The sequence below is a fragment of the Aptenodytes forsteri genome, unplaced genomic scaffold (genome assembly GCF_000699145.1).
Source record: "Aptenodytes forsteri isolate BGI_AS27 unplaced genomic scaffold, ASM69914v1 Scaffold15, whole genome shotgun sequence".
NCBI lineage: Eukaryota > Metazoa > Chordata > Aves > Sphenisciformes > Spheniscidae > Aptenodytes > Aptenodytes forsteri.
Window position 1 is genome coordinate 7,214,535 of NW_008795129.1, and position 26,289 is coordinate 7,240,823.

The 26,289-nt window shown below is 40.1% G+C and overlaps 2 protein-coding genes across 2 annotated transcripts; one reads left to right on the forward strand and one right to left on the reverse strand.

The window, feature by feature from the left end:
• STAMBPL1 (STAM binding protein like 1) lies at positions 1-11,767 on the forward strand. Its single transcript, XM_009277750.1, has 10 exons — positions 1-80; positions 994-1,211; positions 2,602-2,677; positions 4,108-4,203; positions 5,540-5,894; positions 6,485-6,609; positions 7,497-7,634; positions 8,268-8,380; positions 9,957-10,056; positions 11,711-11,767. Exons 1-10 carry the CDS (start codon positions 51-53, stop codon positions 11,765-11,767), a joined length of 1,308 nt encoding a protein of 435 aa, XP_009276025.1. The 5' UTR covers positions 1-50.
• A 725-nt stretch (positions 11,768-12,492) lies between these two features.
• ACTA2 (actin, alpha 2, smooth muscle, aorta) lies at positions 12,493-23,314 on the reverse strand. Its single transcript, XM_009277749.2, has 9 exons — positions 23,269-23,314; positions 20,479-20,650; positions 18,647-18,775; positions 17,136-17,246; positions 16,555-16,639; positions 16,302-16,463; positions 15,848-16,039; positions 14,696-14,877; positions 12,493-13,896 (listed from the first exon to the last, which is right to left on the reverse strand). The coding sequence occupies exons 2-9, from the start codon at positions 20,605-20,607 to the stop codon at positions 13,753-13,755; spliced, it is 1,134 nt and encodes a 377-aa protein (XP_009276024.1). The 5' UTR covers positions 20,608-20,650; positions 23,269-23,314; the 3' UTR covers positions 12,493-13,752.
• Positions 23,315-26,289: the final 2,975 nt, after the last annotated feature.

Genomic DNA, 26,289 nt, shown 5'->3' on the forward strand with positions numbered 1-26,289 from the left:
TGGAGACTTTGGAGGAAAAGAGCAATCTCCTTGGTTTGCAGACAGAGAACATGGAACAACCATTCACTGTTAGCTCGTTGGTATGTATTACAAAGAAATGCTTTAATGGCTTAGCACCCTCTCTTTCAAATAGGAAACAACTCAAGGGAGCTGTTTAGCAGTGTTGGCTGTCAGCTACAAGGGTCTTTGCCTGCATGTTGCCAGTTTGTTGCACGTTCTGCCTGATGGTTTTGTTGCAATTTATTTTATTTCTGTATGTGTGGTTTATGGGCTTTTAGCTTGTTTCACTGATCAGGTTTTTAAGAAGTTGAAGTGAACATTTTGAACAGAAAGAGGAAAAATTTTCATCAGAGTAAGAGGAAACAACTTGCAGTAGCCACTTATTTAGCCACTTAACAGGAAGGTAATGATTATAATAAGCGGCTATGCTTCTTCATTAGAGTTAGTTCTAACTTCTTAGGCTTTAACTGCCTCGTTTGAAACTGGAAATGAACATCTGAAGTGAACTGTTGACTGACCAGGGAAACTTATTGCTCTTTGTTAGCTGAACTATACCCAGCAGTCATACCCTATACATCATGTAATAGGAGTCTGAGTATTCAGGCCCTCCACCAAATTATTTCAATAACTTAAGGCAGAACCTTACAGAATTTCATGTGTGGGGGATTCTAAAGAGGACTCACTTTGTGTTGCCTTTGATAATTTCTACAGGGGTTTACTTAATTTTATCTTAATTTTTTTTTTCTGGGATTTTTTTGTAGTTTGAAGATTTGGGGAGGGGGATAAAATCACTTCTTATTTGCAATTGCAATCACAATTTATTTGCAATTGAGAAACATGTTGGAATGTTTCAACTGTGGCTGGCAGTGGGGAAACCAATGCCTATTTTGAGAAAGAAGCTGAAGATTTCCCTTGAGTTTCTTGAATGAGATCACTTATTGAAAGTGAAACGTAATAGCTGGTTCTCTTTGCTAATCTCTCTGTTCTTTTCAGAAAAAGCTAGTAGCTATTCCGGACCATACAGACATCTCTGTGACCCCAGAAGAGAGAGTACGTGCCTTAAGCAAACTTGGCAGCAATATCACAATCAATGAAGATATCACTCCGCGTCGTTACTTTAGATCTGGAGTAGAGATGGAGCGAATGGCATCAGTATATATGGAGGAGGGAAACCTGGAGAATGCTTTTGTTTTTTATAATAAGTTCATAACGTAAGAAACCATTTGTAGTCGTTACAGCTTATAATTCTGAGTAAACTGACGTGAAGAGTTGCAGTGAAAATGGGGCACCCCTCTAGACTAGGAGAAAAATGTTTAGTGTGCTCTTGCAGAATAGTTTTGTTCTTTGGAGATCTTTACTCTAACCACAGTTTTCATCTCAGCTGTTAGTATAGTAGTCCTATCCATCTTTCAACTGCCAGGCATGAACACTAACCTGATATACAGAGGTTTAAGGTTACTGTGCCAGGCTCTACTATGAGCGCTGTTTCCCACAGGTTATTCTGTATCTGTCAGCATGTTGGTTAAATACAGTGCATGGCTTAAAAAGCAATGTTTAGATAAGATTTCTGAGCCTTTAATAGTTACGCCCTATGAGCTTCTGCCAATCTTGAAGATGGTAGTATTGCACAGCACTTAAAAAACATGAAAAAATGGCTTTTTGCCTCTTTTTACTTTTCTTCCCCAAAAGGACTAAGTATAATTTATTGTTTCTTACAGAATTAAATGCAAAATCCACAGTGTATGTTCATTGTATGATTATTCTCCCCACCCAAATCCAGACAACTTTCATTACAACTCTCAAAATAGCCAGCTGAAAAATATATCAGTGGCAGATTTAAACTTCTTAACTACCTGGTTTTGCTGTAGGATTGGTTAGTTTGTTTTCTTACTTCTGAAAGGGGTTTTTTTAATATAATAGGAGACCTCCTTACCCCCCCCCCTTATTTTCCTCACACTCTGAAAAATAGACCAGATTTTTCTTATTCCACTTAATTTTGAATGAATGTATCTATAAAAAGAGGGTCTGGAGGTGAACATTGCGCAAATTGCTGAAAGAATGATAGCAGCTGTGTATTCCAAACTCTTTGCAGCTGAGCGTTGCCATAATTTAGATGTCTGGGTAGGTTAATAATACTGTAGTTAGCTGTGCAGCTTGGTCTGGTAAAAATAACTGCTTTAACGGTAGTCAGTGCTGCATTCTGGACTTCCCATTTAAGATTCAGCATTTCAGCTAAGGACAGATAAAGACAGGAGAAACAGGATTTATTAACACTGGCTAGGGTGGAGGGTGCTTTTGAGGACTATTTGTAGGTGCTGGCTGCTAGTTAATCCTTTTTTTAACCCAACCCAACTACTAATGAAAACCAAAATATATTCAGATGTAGAAAATAATCTCCTGTCCTTACCCTATGTGTCCCATACAAGTCTATACAACAATTTAAGTGTTATTTTAAACAAATGAATGTGTAGAAACCTGCTCCAAGTCATCTGGTATTCAGTGTTTAAGAGTTATGTGAAACTGATTTTTCTGCCAACATAAAAGCTATTGTGGATATTCCTCTGGCTACTGAGGCGAACACATGCACGTTTAATTTTCTAGGTTGTTTGTAGAAAAGCTGCCCAGTCACCGAGACTATCACCAATGTGCAGTACCAGAAAAACAAGATATTTTTAAGGTAGGGTTATGGTTTCCTGGCCTTTAAGAAATGTTTCCGCCAGAATCTGTCCATTCTTTCCCAGCACTCCTTTTCCCCCAGTGCACACACAGCCCATGGCAGCCACCACAGCTTGAATTTCTGATATCTTTCTACACTAGTCATACACATGTTTTATTTTGGTTTAATCACTCGATCATTACTGGAAATGAAACTATCACTCTAAAAGTTGAACAAGAACGGTCTCTGAATAAGTTGGTATATTGTAGGAAACCCAGGTACATCTATGTCTGAAAGTTTACATATTAAAAATATGCTAATTTAACAGTACTTAGAGTTTGATTCTGGCCCCAACTATGTGAGTGGCTAATGGTCCAAACTGACTATTGCAAACACAGGGAAAGAGATGTGTGGCATTATTGATGTCTGTGCAGTATTTGCTTACCCTGCTAAATAATCAAAGTATATTTTTGCTTTCTTTATTACCGAATATTTTTACCAGATTTTTTTTTCCCTCCACTTATATACAAAATAGTTTCACTTTTTTTTCTCCCTCCCCCCCTCCCCCCCAAAAAAAAAGAGAAATTTCAAATATAGGCTAACACTGAGCTTAAAATGTCTGGAATTGCCCGATGAGTAGCATAAGTGTCTCTTTTGCTTTGTGCTGCCATATTTGCTTGCTTTCTCTACTGTTAAAGCTGAATAATGTCATATTCAAGGCCAATATGGTTCATGCCAAATTTTGACTGTGGCCCGCAATCTAGGAAAACATCCCTGTTGAGAAAGGGCCTCTAACATGCTCCCTCCTATGGCACTAAGTAGGATTAAGCACATGGTCTCTTTCTCTCCCTTGCCTACGGCCTCTAAATTATTTTGTAGCCTCTACATCAGTAGAAAACATTGGGCATTGTTTTTGTTTTACAAAACAAAATTGTTTTGTCTGCCAGGGCTGTCACAGGAAGCTAGTTGTATAGCTATCCCTGCAAATAAACTATTTTTTTTCCCACCTAGAAATGGGCATATGCTGTCACATTTCTGTCCAGTGAGTCACAGAGAAAAATGTGATGATCCTACCTGTAATATTAAAAGTTCAACTTAGCTTTTTCATAAAGTACACCTACATCAAAAATGTTAGTCATCACACACCTAGTAAACAAAACAGATAACAGATTGCTAGAAAAAGGACTAATCTTTTCTTGAGATAAGAAGTGGTCATGTCACAACTTTCACTGATACAAATTAATACAGCTTTATTGAAAGCAGTGTACTATAGGATTTTCACAAGCTGATGATTTAGTGTGTATTTCTTCCTTTCTTTCCTGGGAGAAGAGCAGTAATTTTTTTTTTATTTTGTATTTTTTGAGATCTGTATTACAGCTTAGTTTGTTTTCCAGGTGGTTCTTTAAAAAAATGAAAAATTAACTTATCTATCTTTCTCCCCCACCCCAAAGAAATTGAAGGAGGTTGCATTTCCACGGACAGATGAATTGAAGAGAGATCTTTTAAAAAAATACAAATTAGAGTATCAAGAATACATGCAAAACAAAGTAAGTTTTACATGGTTATTAAATCTTTGGTATGAATATTTTTCCTGTCATATAAATCTTCTTAAATTTGAGCAGTAAAATGCCAGTTCTACAAGAATGTAATCATTTCACGGGCTGCCTAGAATGACTTTTGACTTCTCAGAATCTAATTGGTTGGTCATTTGAAAATAAGTAATGCGAGTGTGTGCTTGGAAATAAATGTGATGTGATATTTACGTAATAAGTCTACGAATATCTGAATAGGTCTTGGGTACACTCTGATTTTGTTTTATAAAGAGGATACTGTTGATACCCTTACATGAGTATGTGGAAAAGACCCCTTGGCTCTGAATGTGCTCAAGTTTGAATTGATCCTCTTCGAGTCTTTAAGTAACTGTAAATACTAGCATCTCGTGTATCGAAGTCACTGAAAACAGGACCTGTAGTTTTAAAAACTTGTCTTGGAAGGAGCATCTGAGAAAAAAACACCTTTTCTTTCCTTCCCTTGAAATAGACCTAGAGAAATAAGAAGGAAAAAAAACACCCAACCCAACCCCCACACCCCATATCCCTGACACTGGTTGGTTTGAGGCTTTCTTGCCTGCCCTGTTTTGTTCATGACACTTACGAAATTACTTTGCTCTGGTTTTTTTCATTTGCTTCTGGAGCTGCTTGATGCTCTCCTTTACCAGGGAGCAGGAAGGGCTGTTGAAACCTGAAGCTTCCCCTGCGGTTCGTGGAACAGCAGGTGGCTTGTGGGCAAGGGGGCCTAGACCAGAGTGGAGAAGGCACCTAGTGTGCCTGAGGCTGGGGAGGCCATGCGCCAAAGCCAGGTTAAGCAATCCAGGGAAAGTTGAGGAAAGACAGTAGCAGGAGAAAGTTGACAAACCTATCCAAACAGCAGCGACAAACAGCAAAACCGGATAACAAAATGGGTTACGAAATCCACCCGGAAAACCCACGTGCTCATGGATCTCTTGTGGCATTGAAAATTGTAAGGACTTACACTTGTGTCTAGTCTCTTCACCATCGCTATTCTGAAAAGTCTTTTGTAATGACTTTATTATAAGGGGTAAATGGGGCAAGTGCTATCACTACTGAAGTAAGAACACAAAGCACCCAGGTATGCAGATTGGAAGCTTTGTGTGAGGAATTCGTTACTTACTGTATTTTCTTCCATATCACGCTGCTTTTGGGGATATAGTTGTATTTGCCAGCTAAGCAAACGGGTTCCAAAAGACTTAATTTTTAATGACAGGATTTGATGGTTTTATTAAACAATTAGTTTGCATTTCCCTTCATTTTTTGCAGCTTTTTTTAGTGTTCTGAGAATGTCACTATTTTGCATATGTTTCAGAACAAATGTAAAACTGAATTTCTGAAGAAACTAGAGCATCAAAAGCTAATAGAGGCAGAGAAGAAACGAATCGCACATATGCGGCAACAGCAGCTTGAATCAGAACAGTTTCAATTCTTTGAGGATCAGCTTAAGAAGCAAGAGCTAGCTCGAGATCAGAAAATCAAAGAGAGCGTGGTTATGTCTGAACAGGTAGATGGAAGTATGCTATCCTGTATTTCTGTACCAGAGAACAGTTCCTTATCTACTGCACTGCTTGAGAAAAAAGAGAGGAGCGGCACATCTGGCTGTGCTGGACATTCGCCTCCAGTAAACCGGGTCTTAAAGCCAGCGGCTACTTTAAGTGCTGTTCAGAGTAAGTGCAGAGATTTTTTTTTTTTACTTATCTGCTTCTTTGCTGCTTATAGCAGTCCATGTATTGCATATGCATATGTATTTATTCACCATGAGGACGTCCATAGTGAAATAAGCATGAATAGGTTAATGTACACACAACAGTTCCATATAGTTTCTTCATTTTAAGAGAGGAGATTAGTTGCACAGTTTCACATTTTCCAGTTGAGTACCAATAGATGGATCTAGAGATTGAGCCTTAGTGTTCCTGTGGCCTGAAGTCTGAATCTCGCCGTGGACTTCAAGGGAACAGAAGCAGAACCTGTGGTGGTTCACCCTGGAAAGCCCTGGACTGGGAAACGGTATCAGCTTGCTGTCACCTCAGAGGCAGGCTAGTGAGCATATCTCATGACCTCAATTTAGGGTGAAGTCCTTATGCTGTAGATTTATTCTCATTAGAGATCTGTGATGTGGTAAGTATAATTCTTTCACTTTTAATAATTTCCTGTAACTGTGTATATTTCCTTATTTTAGGGAACTTCACTGTGTAAGCTGCAAATGCCTTTTTATCTCTCTCTCCTTTTTTTTGTTTGTTTGTTGTTTTTTTGTTAGCTCAATTGGCCGAAGCACTCAGAGGCGTCATTTTGCCCAGGGACCTCTGTCACAAATTTTTGCTGCTAGCAGAGGCAAATACAGTAAGAGGAATAGAGACATGTGGAATTCTCTGTGGAAAACTGGTACAGTTTAACCCTCACATTTGTATGGGGAAAGGTGTATCTGATAGTGCTGTATTTTCCTATAATGCATCGATTTCAGAGCAAAAGCAGATCTAAACGATTAGTGTTTAATGTAATTAACTTCACATTATAACCTGAGTGGTCACTTCAGCAGCGTGGGCTTGCCTTATTGGGGAAACATTTAATCAAAGTTACACTGCTGTCATTATAAAATGTAGCAAGTTTTTCAGCACGCTGTACAATACAGGCTTTTTCGAGTACTTTCTCTGGCATTCATCTAAGGTAAGTGAGGTTTAGTTACAGGACAATGAAGTATAAAGACTGTTAAAATCTACCGGAGTCATCAAATTCATAATGGCACAACAAAAAAGAAGAAGAAAATCCCCCCATCAAGCTGTAGAACATCTGATTTTCAGGCTGTTTTTTTCCTTTGACCTAGATAACACTTAATGTCCTTTCAGATCAGGGAAAGATGTCATGGCTGATGCTGGCATACAAAGAATTTTAGAGATGATGTCCAAGTGTATTTGAATTGTATAAAGAGAAAGAATAGCAAGAGTAGTGATGTTCCAAGCTTCATAGAAATTAATTGTAGTATTCTCAATCCTCTTTTTTTCATGTTTTTAATTTTTTTAAAGGACATCCTTTTCACACTGGTCTTTATGAACATTTCAATCCAACAGTCTCATGCTGTTACTAATACTTCCCTATATGTTTTCATGCAAAAAAGCTAAGGCGTATTTTCAGGTGCAGTCAGTACAGCTGCACTGGAATCAGCGGAGCTATACCGCTTTGTTTCAGCTGATACGCTCACATCTTTCAGGTTCTGATCTGGCATTTATTTATTAGTTCATTTGTTCCACTCTAAGTCAACGTTTGTTTTACAGACACATAATGAATTTACTATTACCCATGTAATAGTGCCAAAGCAATCTGCAGGACCAGACTACTGCGACATGGAGAATGTGGAAGAATTATTTGGTATTCAGGATCAGTATGACCTCCTCACTTTGGGTTGGATCCATGTACGTATGACTCATAGATTCTGGCTTTTCTATATCAGTTCTGCATACTACGTGAAAGAAACCCTGGAAATAACAAGCGAAAGAAATAACTGGAATAATCTAATTTAATTTGCTCACTTAATTCTAATTGTCGTGATGTAAATGAGCACTAATGTTATCCACAGATGTGTATTTAGTAATGAAGTTGGCACAATGAGCCTGCTTTTGCCAGTGCAACTTTTGTTTATGTTGATTTAGGGGTATATTATTACTTTCTAATGCCATTTATTTTTCTACTATATTCAAAATTTGGGGGGGAGGGTATTGTGTTGTTTAAATTTTACATTAATTTCACTTTTAGGTATTTTGGACGATCAAGTCATTTCCCTTTGTTGTGTGCTGCTTCATTCCACCTTTTTCCCCCCATGATCAGAAAATTGCTTGTACATCTGGTTGTGAATGTGCCTCCATAAACCTCATAGTGAAAAGCCACTCTAACAATGTAGAATCTGGGTTAATAGGAACTTAAGAAACTGGCCTGGGGAAGTACTGACGCTTTCACTTGTTACAAATTATTGTTCCTTCTTGAATGTATGTCAACCTTGATTTGTAAGAAATATTTCATGATGTTGAGTTTTCCCTTTCTTTTTGTAGACACATCCAACACAAACTGCATTCTTATCCAGTGTTGATCTTCATACTCATTGTTCTTATCAGCTAATGTTGCCAGAGGCCATTGCAATTGTTTGTTCACCAAAGCATAATGAGTGAGTTCTGATTTTTCTAAGTAATATTTAGATATTTTCCCCTGCTCCTTATCTTCAAATTTGATCAAATACAAACAGCACATGTCAACTGGGATGAAGGGCAGGAATATTGTGTTATGACTTTGTTTTCTTTAAGTTGTTTAGACTTACATTCCAGTCAGTCTATATGCACAGTATTGTTTCTGGCTTCCCTCTCCTCCTCCCTCCCAGTCCCAGGTTTTAAATTTTATTTATTGTTATGCTCTGCTCAACCAAGTAGTAATGACAGGAGCTGTTCTTCTGGAGACGTGATTGCCAGTGCCCTACCACAGACGTATCTTCATTCTGTCTGATGAAGGAAGTGGTGGGGTTAGCTATATTTCTCTAGGATGATGTGAAAGTTGCAGTTTGGGGACTAGAGGGATAAAGATCACTTTTTTGACAATAAGGTCCTATTTTTGTATTTCATAAAATACAAACAATAAATATCTGGAAAAAAACTGGAACTGTGTAAGTATTAATGTGAAGGTTTATAATGGAACAGGTTGCCCAGAGAAGGTGTGAGGTCTACATCCTTGGAGATATTCAAAGCCTGACTGGACATGATCCTGGGCAACCTGCTCAAGGTGATTCTGCTGGAGCAGGGGGGTTGGACTAGACAATCTTCAGAGGTTCTTTCCAACCTCAATTTTGTGACTCTGCTTTGGTGTGCTTGGAGTTTCAAGGCCCCAGGGCTAACTCCATTGTTTAGACTGTGCATTTCTTCAGCCTTTCTTTCTGGCCTTCTGCCCCTGTTAGATGACTTCTATGAATCAAATTCTGGTTGCTTAACTTCCTATATGGGCCATTCAGGAAGCAGAGCTGTAAATACAGATGGAGTGGCAAGTGCGCAAGCACTAGGCTTTAACTCAGAGCACAATGCCTGCACACCTTTTCAAATCTCTGGTCTTGCACACTTCCGTAGTTTATGCTAGTACCCTGTAACTAACTCTAACCTGTTATTCCTATCTCTCTAACCTGTTACTCCTATCTGTAACATTTATTAATCTGCTGCTGTCCTGTAGTTATTAGGTATTAATGTTCTTTACAGAAGGGTGAGTATTCTAACTTTTTATTCAGTACTCAAAGTGTTAGGTCATACGTATGCAGCAGTGCATTTTCTAGTGCTTTGTATTACTTGATTACCTAAAAGAGTGGGGTGGATGTGTACTCTCACTGGTAGCTTAAAGGCTGTTCTCTTTTAAGTTGCTCCTCTAGAGTTCAGTGAATGAAATGCAATCCAGAACATCTAAGTTTCTGTTTTGTATCTGTTCTTGTATGAACTAGCCTTGGCCTTAGTAGGCTAACTTGCCTAATGGGAATAGCAACGGTACTGTGGTTTTTCTCCCCTTCCCCTCATCATCTCTTTCTTACAGGAATACAGCCACCCTTGATTTCAAATATCTTTAAGAATCCAACCCAGCCTCAGCTCCTGTGTATCAAAGGTTACTGAGTACCATCCTGTTGTCCTGCTGTTAAGCTAAGCAATTTGTATGTGAAACCTTGGACTTGTATTATGGGGCAGTATGTAACAGTAGTTTCATCTTTTGCTTTCCAGCACTGGCATCTTCAGACTTACTAATGCTGGCATGCTAGAAGTTTCTGCTTGTAAAAAGAAGGGATTCCATCCACATACAAAGGAGCCTAGGTTATTTAATGTAAGTATATAATCCAACATGTTTTTGACTATTCAAATTCTTGCCCATGGTTCTGCTGCAAGCAGAAATTGTATGTGTTGCAGATTAGGTTCCTTTATACTTTCCCTCCCATTTTAATAAGTCCATTACTCTTACTTCACTGACCAAGGTAGACATCAGAAGTATAACTTAAATTGTCGACAGCAGCCATGAGACGAGTGTTACACGCTGCCATTCAAATGGTGGCTAACCAGAGGCAGTTACCATCAGTCACCACTTTTACCTGCTTTCAGAAGCAAAAGCCAGAGTTTCAAGCAGGAGGTGTTCCTAGCTCTTCAGTTTTTAAACAAAGCATTCAGTTCATCTCCCCAGCTGTGGTATCCCAACAGAACATCCCAGCTGCTAAAAGTGCAGCTATGAGTAGATTAAGCCCCATTTCCCTCATTGCCTATAATTTTCCCCCGGCTTCTCATAAGCCTTTCTCAGTAACTACCATATCTTTTGATGTTTTAATAGCATAGTATGCTGTATGTATGGCTGAACAGTATAGTCAGTTGTGTATAGACATTATCAGAAATGTCACTGTTGTCTGGAAGACAACAATCTTTACCTTTGAGTAATTAAGATTTGTTTAAATGGGGCTCATGTCAAATACAGAGTATCTCATATAGCTCCAAATAAAATGATCGAATGCAGAGAAGTAATACTGAAAGACATTGGAATTTACTTCTTTGTTGTAGGACTCTCAGAATGTCAGTATTATTTTTCCTCAAAAGCAGGAGAGGTTGGGTTTCTTTATTTTGTTTTGTTCTTTTATCATTGACTCTGGGGATAATGAGAACGTAGTCCAACTCTGAAAAATTTTAAGACTTTTGTTCCAGATAGGCTCTTTTTAGTGGTCCTTCACAGACTTAGTTCATGAATAAAGTTGTTACTGGCCACAGGAGCTCAGTTACAATCATTAGACACACTGCTGGTACCACATATCAAACACAAATATACTTTCAAGTACAATCCCCAAAACACATTGATCTTCCAACAAAAACAGTAAGATCACAGCCTCATTTCCTGGAGGAAAAACACCAGGGGTGATAATACAGGAAGCTTCATGAAACCTGACTAGAACAATTTGAATCTGCATCTTTCTGGTTTCTGGTAAAAACTCTTCTCCACAGACCCAAAACAAGCTGTTACTTAGTCATGACTGTGTCTAAAGACATAGCGTAGTCCTAAATGCTCTAAAAATCCATCATGTGGGCAGATATATCTGAAGCTACTGCAGGAAGAGAACAGAGTTGACGCTTTCCTCACTGCTGTCCCCCATGCACCTGTTCTATCGCAGCACGCAACACCTTCCCCCTCCACTTCAGGGATCCCGTGCTGTGATACATAAAGGATAGCACAGAAGTCTAATCTGTTTCACAGGCCAAGCACTAAGCAATATCCTCTTTAGAAATTTATTTCTGATTGCATGTTGTAGTCCTTGCTTTATTCAGCAGTCTATAGCTGTGACAGTGAGGTCTGCCTGTGAACAGGCACAGTGATAGGTACAATCAAAGTTGGATAGATAGGCATAGTATTAAGCAGGCTCAGAAAGTTAAAAGGAAACAATAGCCCTCATATGCTATTTTACTGAAACTGATTTCTCTGAGTAATGGGTTGACTTCTTCTGCAGCCATGTACTCATGTGGTCGGGAAAGACATAAAGATAATTGTGTTGGATCTGAGGTGATGATACAGATGGATGATAGCGATGTTACTACACAAATGGCCAAAACAGAAAAATGGATTCCTGTTTTTCCTACATTTTCAGAGATAACTTTTATATTTATACATTTTAAATTGAATGGTTTGATATTTATTGCTCTAGCCTGTTTTGGAGTTATTTTGTTGCTCTGTCAAGATGGAGTTCAGTGGCATTACCCCTGAATCTGTAAACAAATCTCACCTATGAAACATAACAATAAAATGAACTTCAAACAACAGTAACTGTGTTGAAACAAGCCATGTTTCTTTCGTCACTTGTCGGCATCAATTGCTTTGAGAAGTAGGGATTTTTAACAGTGGTTGCCTTTTTGTGACTTCCAGCTATGTACATCTCTTCACTGCTTCAGTGAATTTACATTATATGTAGTAGAGTCAAATACATCAGTTTGGGTGATTTTTTTTCATCCTTTTCCCCATTCCACCTTTGTATAGCTTAAGTTTCGGCTGTTATTAAGTAGAAAACATTTAGGAAAACACAAGACCTTTACCTGAGAGCTGACCCTCATCACATCTTGGCATAGCAGAGATGCATCAGCGTCCCTTGGAGAAATGTGTCTTCTCCAGCACCCCTCTAGTAGAAATTTTTATTTGAAATCAAGTTCTTATCCCGAAAGGGATTCCCTGGATCTATCTAGAGTTAGATAAAAAGATCTAGATAGGGTTAGAAGGAAGAACCATACAAAGTTATTTGCTCTAACAAGAGTTTATTTAGTATCTGTTCCAAGAACGTAGATGACCTATACTTTAAATAATAAGGTTAGTACAATAAAATTTGGAATACGTGCTAACAGTCAGAAGCTGGACAAGATCTGGAACCCAGGGGTTACGCAGACATGGTAAATAACAGGTGCTGTTGCAAAGAGCTTACAGTTTGAAAGGTAACGAGTAACAGGCACGTGAGGTAAACTATTGAGTTTAGACAGGAAACTAGGTAACAAAAATAAATAGCATCCTTTATCCTGAACTCTAATGAACACGGATTGCAGCAAGTTCCTTAGAACTGACCTTTTCCAGGTCTGTCTCAGTGAATTCTTTATTCATATATATACTTTTAAGACAGTATTACTGGCTTCAGCTTCTATGTATATTCTTCTAGTTGAATATCAGTTGCCTAAGTTATTTTATCTACTTTGATTACATTACCCCCCCAAAAAAAAACCCCAGTTCTGAAGAGAAAGTGTATTAAGCCAGCTTAATTACCCTTTAGACCTTGCCAGGAATCGCAACGTAAAAACAATAGGCTGCACTCATCCTGAGGGCATATGATAGGAAAGTCATGTGTTCAATCTAATATTAGTGTTTAGATATGCTCCCAAAGGAACAGGTTTTGTTTCTTTAAAGAAAACACACAGCATTGTTGCAGTACGCATCGTACACCTCTGGACCACACACACTGTAAAAAATTAGCTTTTCCAGCATGACAGCTGTGAATTAAGAAGTGATGTGGATAGATAATATTTCTGGATAGAGCAGATACAAAGCAGAGTGTCTAGGCTCATCCTGATATCGAACAGATGCTACGCTCCTTTGGTTCTGCCCAGAACTTTGCAAACAGAACCAGTCTTGATTTTTCCAGACTAAAATGTTTACTGAGGCTAAGCTTTGACAACATGCAGCCTGATAGCTGAGCATTTTCTAGCATTGGCATCATTGAGCAAAAGGTACCACTTTTGCTATTAAGCCCGGTATAGTGTAGTAACAAATTCGTGTCACAAGATGGAGCTTCAAACCAGCTGTAATGGTACCTCCACAAATGCATGGGTTTTGTTTTTTTTTTTAAATAGGAGCAGCAATTTCATAGCATATTTAAAATTTATTCAAAAAAAATACATAGTATCCAATTAATTAGAGTCATTATGATGAAGAATTTATGGAATGAAATTATAAGAATGTATTTTCCTGAATACATTCACAGTAATACACTAAGGAGACATATAAAGATAAAGCAATTTAAAAGCATTTGCGGTGAACAATGGATGGGCCAGCTTCATCATATTCCTGTTTGCTGATCCACATCTGCTGGAAAGTAGACAGGGAGGCAAGAATAGAGCCTCCAATCCAGACGGAGTACTTACGTTCAGGAGGAGCAATGATCTGTTTAAAAAATAAAAGCATTAAGTACAACTGTCCACTGTGACTAAAATACATTTGTTACACAAAAATATTAAAGCAGTGATATTTGATATTAACAAAAACACTGTATCTATGGGCTAGTGTCATCCCTGGCATTACAGTTAGCCATTGCTGCAAGCAGTAAAGTTAAAAAGTTGTTATTTAAGTCTGAGTGTAAATCCTCAATTTCTCTGCCTGAGTCAGTCTGCCCAGTAGGAGCAGTGCATTTGTGTATTCATGCCTGCATATGAGAAAAGGGGAGGTAACTGCTCTGGAAACATGTAACGATAGCCCAGGAGGGCTTGGAAGAACGAGTGACCTGTGGAGCACTCCTGCTGGTATAGCTGATAAAATGTTTGCAAAGCAAGGAACGGAAGATTTGAAGCAGCAGGAGGAAGACTGGTTTGTCAGAGACTCTTTCTTTTCTGAACTTGTAGGCCAAGGACAAAACCAGCATTTCCTCTTTCCCATCTCCATCAGCCAAAAAGGGCTGAGGAAGCTCACATATAGCCCCAGAGGAAAATTTATGCTGCTGGGTCCACGCTATTCTTCTTTGGCGATGTTGGGGCAGTCTGCAGAATTCACCGTGAACAAGGAAATGAGAGAAGGCTCTCTTCTTCCAGCAACAAAGTTACCAGGTGGTGATTATTTGCTAGAAGGTACAGACATGATTCAAAGTATGTACAAAGCACTTACTTTGTAAAGTGTTGCTATGTTTCATTAGATTTTTGAGGACTTCGTACATGCCAACTCAAACAGTCTACAAATAATTGCACCATACCTTGATCTTCATAGTGCTGGGAGCCAGAGCAGTTATTTCCTTCTGCATCCTGTCTGCAATACCCGGGTACATTGTAGTGCCTCCAGACAGCACGTTGTTGGCATAAAGATCCTTTCTGATGTCTATATCACACTTCATGATGCTGTTGTAAGTCGTTTCATGAATGCCAGCAGACTCCATGCCTGGGGAAGTTACAGAAGAACACTGAGGGAGCAACTCCATATAGAGACTCAAAATTGTTGACACAGAACTGATGACATGAACTTTAGTGTCTCTTTGGAAGACGTCAGTCTTCAGAGCTGTGAAAATCTGGAAAGTCATTCTGCAGTTGTCTAAATTATTTGCTTAGGAGTTCCTTGGTGTACAGCCCTCCTCTCCCCCTTATGCACACAACTCCTCCTTAAAAAGAAAGCTGGGGGTGTGGAATAGTAAAGTTTCCACTAGGCTTTTGCAGGCAATCTCAAATGTCCTAAAAATTCCTTATATGGTCTTGGAATCATTTGTTTTCTTTTTTCTTTTTTTTTTCTTTTTTTTTTTAATTGAGCCAGATCAGAGACAGAACAGTCAAAATATGTCCTAATACCCCTAAGTATGCAACTACTTCATCTATTTCTGAGCTGAAATTCTGCCGATTGGCAGAACCGACACTGGATTTCTGTGTGACCCTGTTCCAATTCTGCCTTGTGGCTGTTGATTTGCCTGCATTGTGTTGGCTTTGCTCTGCAAATGTGATGAACCATGGATTCAGGATTTGGAGCAGTCTTTTTGAAAAATAAAAGTAGTGCTTCCCCTCCACACCACCTCCCTGCAAGCACATTCAAACTACAATCCTCACACTACTCAGAAAAGTGGCTTTGCAGTCATACTTCTCGTAGTAGCCAACTGCACAACATACAAAATGGCATGGGCCCAATGCCAGAAGCCAGGAATAAACATTCAGGGTTTATTTTGGGAAAGCATTTTGCCTTGTTGTTTGACATGAAGTTCCTCCCACCGTATTAATAAAGCTGTTCTAAAAGATTATTATATAATGGGTGCTAGGACATACCCGTGTATACGTCTAAGTGAGTTAGCAATGGGACGCAACCAAAAGAAAACAGGGACTTGGTATTTATGTGCAGTTTACCAAGGCAGAACAATCATTCAACCTACCAATGAAAGATGGCTGGAAGAGGGTTTCTGGGCAGCGGAAGCGTTCATTTCCAATAGTGATCACCTGACCATCAGGAAGCTCATAGCTTTTTTCCAGGGAGGAGGAAGAGGCAGCAGTGGCCATCTCATTTTCAAAGTCCAGGGCCACGTAACACAGCTTCTCCTTGATGTCACGGACAATTTCACGCTCCGCTGTCAAGAGGATTCAATCTTTAGAATGGCATTCGGGGAGGATCCAGACATGTCAACAGGTTATTCCCTTTCATTCTCCAAAACACACACACACACCACCCCCCCACCCCCACCCACCCCCATTTTTTAAACAAATCCTCTGCTAGTCTTGTAGGGGACTTTGCTGTTAGATTCCTTCTTGTGTCCAATCAACTGCAGAACCACTGCTAGTCCTTCTTGCGCATTAAAGAACTCTGCTCCTCAGTCAGCAGCGTGTCCTTACCAGTGGTCACGAAGGAGTAGCCACGTTCCGTCAGGATTTTCATGAGGTAGTCTGTCAGGTCACGGCCAGCCAGGTCCAGACGCATGATGGCATGCGGCAAGGCGTAGCCTTCATAAATTGGCACATTGTGGGTGACACCATCCCCAGAGTCAAGCACAATCCCTTTGAGAAGATAACACACGATTCGTTCCCAGGTACACATCAACACACTTAACTATTTCAAATGTCTATGCCATCTTCCCCAGAGGCCTACCTGTGGTACGTCCAGAAGCATAGAGGGACAGAACGGCTTGAATAGCTACATACATGGCTGGTACGTTGAAAGTCTCGAACATAATCTGAAATGCAATTAAAATAATTGCCTTAACACTAGGGGTTTTAGCTTAGTTGAAGCAATATACTGAAAGAGAGGGAGAAGACAAGATTTTCATATTTCTTGATGGTTGCTAATAACAAGGAAGGAAAATACAAAATCTAAATCCAAAAATATTTGTCCTGTAAGACATCTCCCTGTATCTCACCTGTATCTTTAACATACGAATATAGACACATGCACATATGAAAGATAAATTTGTAATAGGCCTGGGCATAAAAACAGATTAAGATGACATAAAGTTTGGACAGACTGAAGTACTCACATTCAAAGGGGATGCACCGACTTTCTAAAGTAAATGTAATAATATGCAAACATGACAGGTGGTCACTATGCACTTTCCATCTTCCAGAACTAAGAGAGAGAGACTACGGGACAGCATGACTAACTGAAATGATGAACTTCACATCCTGTTGAATTCAGAAAGTTGGAATTATTCCATAGCTTCAGTGTGAGCTTACCTGGGTCATTTTCTCTCGATTGGCTTTGGGATTCAGTGGTGCTTCAGTCAGTAGAGTCGGGTGTTCTTCAGGTGCAACACGGAGCTCGTTATAGAAAGAGTGATGCCAGATCTGAGAACAATGGGAGAAGCCAAAGGAAAGAAACACTATTAACCAGCAGCTCAGAATCACTTCCAGACAGGTATTGTGCTCCAACACCCTGCTTACAGCCCTAGAAATAGGCTAGTAATGTTTCTCATGCAGTTGTTCTTATTGCCTTCATAGAGATTACCAAAGTAACTGAAGAAAGAAAACCACTACTCTCAGGTTTTACTGCTAGTAATATATGACTTCTTTTAAGGACACATAAGCTAATGAGAATAAATAAGTTATTCTTACGGTAGAAGAGACAGAGCAGGACAGACTTGGTTCCAGCAATGCTATTTCAGTAATGACTGAAAGTTAAACAGTTTCAGAACAGCTCTAGAACATATGCAGACCTATGCAGTAGAGCTCAATAGATAATGGGTCTCTTGAAAACAGTTTTGTCTTTTGGTTTGTAGAGGCCAGCCCAAGAATTCACAAAAAGAAATGAAGGTAAATGGTTTGTGAGGCTGAAAGTCAACTTGTGTTTATCGCCTCCTCATGGCTCATTCCTCCCAGCTGTAAAAATCGGAGACCGAGCGGACTGCAATGGGGAGGTTAATATACCAATAAGAAGTAAAAACACCAGAGACTTTCTAAAGGCCAAAAAGTTTTTTCTAAGCTTGTTTTCAAGCTGGTGGTGATTAGAGACTGGTTGGTAGGTTTGGCAGCTGAAAGGTTTTGCTGTCTTTCCAAGTAAAACGTACAATGCTATGAGAGTCAGTAAGTCCTGTGTGGCTCCACACACTTGCAGTGTGTTGTGATGTCCCGACTGTTCCAAATAGCCCTATTTCCACAGCACAATACTAAATAGAAATACCATCTTAGAAATTATATCAACCGCACAGACTACGACTGTAAACATGGTTCTGGAAGCTTTTCATCCAAGTACTAGCTCTGAAATGGATGCATTGCACTGCAGTATTGCCAATCTTTCAAGTATTAAAAAGTATGTGTGTAAACAGCGCCCTTCACATCAAAATTACATACATGCTTTGTATTTTTGCAGAAACAGATACCTTCTTAAATTCCATTTCTTTACTAGCAAACTGAGGATATTCCTTTTCTTTCCTTTTTTTTCTTTTTTTTCTTTCTTCCCCTTCCTTTGCTAATGCAAAGATGTATAGATCATACTGGAGTAAAAGAACTCCCAATAACTATTTTTACGTACTCCTAGTGACACTTCAGCTTTAGATGCAGGTTAACCTTTGCTGTTAACAACCTTCTCGTCAAACCATACTTGATAGCATGACGCTTTCATCTAAAATTTAGTGGATATTCTGTAAACATTTCTTTCAAGTATTTCTGTTTACCAGCAAAAAAAGAACATTTGGTTCAAGTATTTCTGTTTACCAGCGATACATATCAACTTTTAAAAGCTGAAATACCTTCTCCATGTCATCCCAGTTTGTAATGATGCCATGTTCTATGGGGTATTTCAAGGTCAGGATTCCTCTCTTGCTTTGAGCCTCGTCACCTACGTAGCTGTCTTTTTGACCCATACCAACCATCACACCCTATAAAATAACACAAATGGAGTTAGTCTCTCAAGGAGAGGTGTCACAAAGTAGATAGAACATTAGCTGTGAAATAAATCCAGTTGCCAGTGATACTAGTTACAAAACACAAATACTAATGAATAGAGAATTACTCATTGCTTTTTAATTTCCAAAATTAAATGTTTAGTTCACTTAAACCTCTGGAGTTCATGTTTCCACTACAGTTTAAGTAAACGGCACAAGTACAATGTTAATCTCATCAAAATTTTAATTGGAAAAATAGGGTTGTTTTAATGTTCATTATTATTTAGGGTTGAACTATCTGCTAAACTATAATAAAGTGGAGTAAAAGCAGAAAGTGATGTTGTGCCATCTAAGGGTCAAGACGGAGCAATACACACTTTACATTTCCCAAAGCTTAAATTTCAACATTTTTTAATCTTCTTGTTGAACACTATAATATTGCCATCAGAGACAGACAATTTTAATCTACTGGTACAGGCTTCTTTTTAGGTATTTTCATGGATCCTGTAGAAATCATCCATGGACCAGAAGCTGGAAACTACTCTGGATATACAGTAATCTCTATGTTAAAGTTAGAAATACTGGAAAAAAATAGTATATAGTAGGATGCTTTGAGTGCGTAATACTTTCATCAGAACTTAGTCATTACACACTCCAAACCTTAGCATCTCTAACTGCTCTGTCTTAGAAACAAGCAAGCTGGATTTGCAATTTATGATGGGATGATCCTTCCTTCAGGGCACTAATGCTATCCGTGATATGTGATCAGGAAAGAAAGGTTCTAGAAATCTGCTGTATTTGTTTCCACTGTGGCTGCATGGCTTGCTTTTGAGCAATTAATACCATTCACATTATCTACAGAAGCTGGCATTTTAATATTTTTTTTCAAATATGTTAATGCCCAGAGGCCTCAATGAGGCACACATTTCTTCTGCCCTGAAGAGCTTAAAACGTATTTGCTGGGTATATAAAGTACTGCATCTTACTTACGCCTTCCCATTTCACCAGGTCCTTGGATGGCATAGAAGCAATTAGGTGGATCTACTAATTAGGAGGATTAGTTTGTGGTGGCCTAGCCAAGCTGCTCTAGTTCATGCTAATAATGATCTGGCTCAGAAACTCTCTATATTTAACAGCTCAGATAATATATGTATTTTGCAAACTATCAAAATCGACTGGAATGCATCATATACTCAGATGTAAACCTTGAAGCTAAAGAAACTCAACCCTAGACAGGTGCCCATTTGTGATACAGCTAAATGAATAAAGTCAGGAAGGGTAATAGGAAGCTGACTGAAAACTTCTCCTTCCTCCTTTAGTTTTCCACACTTCACCTATCATCAGCTATTAGGGCAGTCAAAATTTCCAGATACTTCTCATTGGGCTTTTGTGTTTTTTTTAAACTAGCTTTACTCACCAAGTTCTCTGGGTAATCCAAAACTAAGGGACAGGCAGAAGAGGGCATATAAGGGAGTGAAAGATTTTAGAAGGACTCCTCTCACAAGGCAAGAGACCTGCTTTGACTCAGGTGAGTGCACTGCTGGACTCATTTTGCCTGGAAATGCTGCGTTACACAGATCACCCAGGGCTGGGCTAGCCCCAAACACGGGAAAAGGTGGCTCTGGCGTGGAGGGCTGGGGACAGGGCAGCAACGCCTTCTACAAGCCTTGTATGGAATAACCAAAGCAGTTCATCACCTGGTGCCTGGGACGACCCACAATGGAAGGGAAAACTGCTCTTGGAGCATCGTCCCCAGCGAAGCCGGCTTTACAGAGCCCTGACCCATTGTCACAAACGAGGGCAGTGCTGTCCTCTTCCTCGCACATCTTCTACGTCAACGTCCTCAGGCCCTCCAGACAGAAAATGGCCCTATGAAAAACAGCAGGAAAGAATTAAAAAAAAAACCCCAAAACCAAAACCCACCACACTTAGGTAGCAGACCCACCCTTGAAGACAGAGGCAGCTGTATGAAAGCAACCAGCAGCAGCAAAGAGAGGTATGGCACCAGTTTGGCCTGCAGGGCCACACAAGGGAACGGGCTTCTTTTTGAAAGCGCAAGAGGTTTCAACCATGTCTGCCGGAGGGCTATATGTGCTAGAGATTATCCAGGGGATTCCAGAGGAGACTTCTAGTCCTGCGGCATGGGCAGACAGACCAGGGAGCAGCAAATGTTTACCTAAATTTGGTCACAAAAATCCACGGCCGGGGGCGGGTGGGAGATAAAAGAGAACACTGGACTGACAGCTGCAAAAACAAAGATCCCTTTGCATTGGATTCAGCACAACTTCCCCCGCTTTTCTATCACCCTGACAAAATCCTGACATGTGGAAAGCTGTCAAAGGTAAGAGGACTTCGGTCTTCCCCCTCCAGTCTTGGGCTTGCCAAAGACTAACTACATTAAATACTAGGCATGTACCAGTGGTGTTTTCCTGATGCGGATATTAACCCACTGGGTCAAGATGGCCAATTAAGTTTACATTTAACCTTTTAAAAGAGAAGAAATGTTCCCAATTAAAAAGGGGGGGAAAAAAAAGCCTTTCCCAGCCTTCCCCTAGTCACTCAGAAAAAATAACCTGCCTTTAAAATGAAGTCAGGGATAGTATGTGTTTTAAAAACAGGCCATAGCGTATGGTCTATCATCATTTCAAAGGAGCTAATAAACTGCATTTGTAGAGTGGCAGAGCAATTTATGCTGGCTCCTTGTCTCAGTAAAAAGAAACTGCTGTCCTCCTCTGGCAACAGGAAGATAATATGGGTAATAAAAATGCTTTGAAGGCTTTGTATTAAAGTCAATTACAGAAACAAGTACTGAATACCAGGACTCAAGAAGAACTATTTGCTTACAATTTATAGCGTGGTAGGGAATCACTTGGCTAGCTCTGAGCCTGGGCTTCCATGCAGAGTTCAACAAATTGCAGTGTGTTAACAGCTAAAGGAGACAGCTGTCATCCACAGACCAGCTGGCTCCGCACACAGTCTCCGAAAGCTTCTGCCACAGGAATACTGGAAGCGCAGGACAAAGTGGGAATGGGGTCAGCGAGAGCCAAGGCTGATGAGCAACAGAGCCCACAATCTGTTTAGCCTCTACATCGGATGGAACAAGCATGGACAGTTCTCCCAAATCCTTCATTTGAGATCCTCCGTCTCTCCCCAGCCAGGCAGCCATGAGACACGGCTGCAGCCCCGCTCCTGCAGGCTGCTTGGGCATAGCTCCCAGGAGAAGGCAAGGATAGAGAAATCCTAACTTGATGTACTCCAGATATTTTATCATTATTATTGGGAAAGGAAAGTAGGTTGCAATTTTTGTGTTTATTAAACTCCTAGGAAAACAGGCTCTTTATATTCAAACATTTACTGAATGGAGTACAATTGTTATCTAACATGAATGAACAGACTGGTTTGGACAAACCATTTCCTAATTAGGAAATAGGCTTTTCAACCGTCTGTTTTTGGAACAGAGTTCGAGGTCAGGGGGTTTGCTCAAACCCATGCAGCTAATGCAATGCCAAAAATCACTTGGGGGAGGGGAAAGAAGGGGGCAGGAAAGGCTACATTTCTGAGCTTAGTAGACTCTAAATGAAAACCATATTTAGTAATAAAGCACAAAAAGTTGAAAAATCAAAGCTGAATGATTTCAGATAGGGCGCTCTGCTGCCAGCCAATGAGTTACAGCTCAGGATTGCCACGGCATGCAGTAGTAACACCTTAGAGCAGCAAACGTCACTCAGCACTGTGGAAGAAAGGAAATTTTTCTCCGAAGTAATTCGTACAGTATTTAGCCTCTTTCTTCTACCTGCTTTATTTCTAAAGATAACCAATCACCTCACCAATCTCCACAACAAGCTCCCAAGAGAACTCCTGCCCCACAAGAAATACTGTGTGTAGCCTGTTCCATAATTAAATGTTTGGCATTTTACAGAACAGTAGTTTCATATACATAGAGACAAGGACAAATACACACACATCCTCATTGTATCCTATTAGGAACTGCTGTTTTGCATACTTCCAGCTCTTCTTACAGTCACATTCCCCAAAACACTCATGTCACATTACGCTGAGTTAGCAGCACTGAAGCAAACCTGCTGAGAAGCCCTACTACACAGCGGGCAAATTCACCCCTTCAGGAACTCTGTTCTGTACAAAACTAACACCGCAGGGTCACATGGGTTCATTTAAACATTAGTATAGCTATAATTCCAGCCATGGCATTACACAAACTGTGTCTTTATGCTATTGCTGGAGGGCTGGTGGAATCAGCAAAATCATCAGGTAGAACTTCTATTTCCCTTTTGGAAGTGCGATAAAATAAAGACAACTCAGTATAGATATTACAAGCGTTTTATCAATTCAACTCTAATAAATAAGTAAGTTTGCTTAAGTAAACTACTGCACGGCAGTACATCCTCCTGAACAGCTTCCATTTGACATTATTTAATTGAAGTCCTCCAGCAATCTGTAAATCATGCTATTGGTTCAGTGCCACTTACCCTGACAGTGCTTGGCTGGGGATTGCTGCCCTGGGACGGTGCACTCTGTATCTGAAAGCTCTGAGGTTATATAGCCCCTTCAGCTCTTCTCCTCCCACTGGCCTCCCAAACAAGGAGCAGAGACAGACAGAGACAGAGCTGAAGTCTCTAACAAAACCATATAGGGACCTTATTACAAAAACCTCTAATCTGGGTGGCCACAGGCCCTGGGTCTCTTCCACTGCATTCCAGTGTAGAGCTCATGAAACAGGAGGAGACTTTCAGCTGTGTAAGATAAACACTTTAAAACTTCAGGAGAGTTGCTAAAATACAGAGAGATGGAGTGTGCCCACAATAGACACCCTCTGGCAGGAGGAGCGTGTGTTCAAACAAGAGAGGTCCAGGCCTCCACAGTAACATCCAAGAGGCAGAGAGATAAATTGGAAGAGCAGTCATTTATAAGAGGGAAGGTGTTTTTAAAGAAACACTTTGCTTTCATTAAAGATTTTGACAAAAACAATGAAAATATTTCTGGCAAGCTAAACAGCTGCTGAATTTTGCTACAAAGTCTCTTTAAAAGCTCAGTGTTTTGCTTGTGTGCTAAATATTGCCCATAGGTTTAAGGGTAGTGAAAAAAGTACCTGCTGTTGTATAGGGTTCACAGTGAAGTCTTTGAAGGTTGCGAAAATGTTCTGTTAAAAGATTGTTATGATCCCCTCTGGATTGCAATGGGTTAGAATCCGTTCTGTTTCTCTGTCAGCTTATTTTCAAAACCCTAGGACCTGTGGGCCAACTTCGCCCTAGTGCTACTCCACTGATGGCCACAAGCCTGGACTGTCGTAAACTCATCTCAAATTGTTCATAATAAAAGTTGTTAAAATTTATAACCCCCATCTAGCTTTTCCGTTGAACATATTTTTAGCGAATAAAGCACGGGTTCTCACTGTACAAGTTATTTGCAGCACAGAACTGGATTTTTACAGCTGTAGCCAGCTGTTCGCTGGACAGGCTGATTCTAGCGAAGCAGCCCTTTCATAGTCAACAATATTTTTTCATTAAGTTTGTACTAAAGACCAGAAATCAGCATCTCTAAACTCCAATATTAAACCGTTACAAATTCAAAACTGCTCTACACACACAAGCGAAGAAAGATGTGAGAATCCAAGTGAGATCCTTGCTTTGTGAGTCTTGTTACAATGGGGAGGGGCATCATGTGTTTGCTTACAAAGTGCTTGCTGCCTAATTGAGTAGTCTTAATGCAAGAAAATCTCCCATACAACCACAGTGGGAGTTTTTCTGATGTAGAGATTATAAGGATTAGGCCACTAGTAGAGATAGCAGATAGGCAGAATTATGGATTGACGACCAAAAGGAATTTAACTTTTAAGGAAAGGAACTTTTAAGGAATGTAACTGCCTTTGAGGGTCAGAAACAGAAGCCAGCAAGTGTTGGAACATGAGCCATGCAAAAGCTATTTATTATTTCACTTCCAGCACTGGGGCAAAAGATAAGAGATATTTAAAATAAAAAAAAAAAGGGGGGGGGGGGGCGTGGAAAAACCACCAAGGTAAGCAACCTACAACAGAGCATATAAACAGACCCTTTTTTGCATATCTTCGACTGACACTGAAAGGACAGCGAAAACCAAATTCTTGGTTTTCAAACAACACTCAAAAACACAGCTGAGAAAAATTATGTACCTCACATAGAACATATGGTATTAGATCAGGGAACTCAGGTCAAGGGGAAGGAGAATTTCACACAGCAGAACCTTCACTGCAGTATCATGTCTGATTTTGATACAAACATCAATTACCTCCTAGATTGGAGGAAACATAATCCAAGGTTTTCAGAAGCATCATCTACTACTTCTCCTTGGAAATACCAAGACTGGGACAAAAATCCAAAAGAATCCAAACTCTTCACCTTAATGAGAAGAGGTTCACGCTCCCAAAAAAGCTTACTGGTGATGATGCTTTAGCACATACAGCACATATGAGATTGCAGAGCCAAGTAAACAACCCTTCAGTAGAACTGGTAAACCATTCACTCCTCACCTCAGCATAGCTAGAAATACAGGCAACAGTTTTCTACAAGAGGCTTCTGTGGATATTATAGGAGGCAGTGGCCATGCAGATACCACAGACAGCCTCGTACCTCTGTTAAGCTTCCTCACAGTTCCTGTAAACTTAGCCTGGTGTGTATCACAATTACCAGTGGTGGCAATGATGGCAGCAGCAGCCCCTTGGCTGCTATGAGGAATGGTTATTTGGGTGGGGATCACACATCACCTTTCCTGTCATGGGCACCAAAGATGTGGGAATCCCAGCTTTCAGGGTGCTCAGGGAAAAGATACGGCTGACACAGAGTCTAGTTCAGAGCAGGCAGTTGTTGATACGGCGATAAAGAGGAAACACCAGTTGTTTGGAGGGACCTACCATACGAAGGATATTTGTTAGAGACAGGGCTATGCAGACTAGAAGGGAGAAGTAAGCCCCGAGGCTGACTGAGCAGTAGTGATGGATACACGGGAACAGCACAGGAAAAATGTGGAAATGCTGCACAACCGTGCCTCCAGCACACAGCGGAGAGCCAGGGTTCAGCAGGCAGCTCATCTCTGGGGCGTTACGTTATGGAAGGTCCCGGGGCAGGAAGGAAGGAAGGCAAACAGGTGAACTATGCAAGGAAATTAGGTCAGTCCGGCTCGAGGGACATTATAGAATATAGGTATTTCTTTTCTTCTTAGTGATTCCATGCTCAAGGTATGACCACACAGATATGACTACAGATAAGAACACATGGGAAAAAATGACATTAGTAGTTTACACCTTTCTTCTCAGCAACACAAGTGATTGCCAGAGGGGTGGGGGAAAGGGGAGAATGTACTTGGCATGAGACAGGAATAAGAACATAAAGAGAACTGAACAGAACAAGTCTTCTGAGAGCCAAGCCTAAATGCTGGGGATCAAACCTCTGAACCCTCCTCTGTAGCTATGGACACATACCAGCTTAGCCCAAATATATATAAAATTTTTTGCAAGA

Bases quoted from the DNA above. Each gene is read 5' to 3' on its own strand.
- STAMBPL1 (XM_009277750.1), top strand. From the start codon at position 51: ATGGAACAACCATTCACTGTTAGCTCGTTG. The intron at 5,895-6,484 runs GTAAGTGCAGAG...TTTTTTTGTTAG, and splicing joins TACTTTAAGTGCTGTTCAGA to CTCAATTGGCCGAAGCACTC. The intron at 7,635-8,267 runs GTACGTATGACT...TTCTTTTTGTAG, and splicing joins TCACTTTGGGTTGGATCCAT to ACACATCCAACACAAACTGC.
- ACTA2 (XM_009277749.2), bottom strand. From the start codon at position 20,607: ATGTGCGAGGAAGAGGACAGCACTGCCCTCGTTTGTGACAATGGGTCA. The intron at 18,776-20,478 runs GTGATGAACTGC...GTTATTTTATAG, and splicing joins TGGGTCGTCCCAGGCACCAG to GGTGTGATGGTTGGTATGGG. The intron at 17,247-18,646 runs GTATTTCAGCTT...CATTGTTCTCAG, and splicing joins ACTGGGATGACATGGAGAAG to ATCTGGCATCACTCTTTCTA.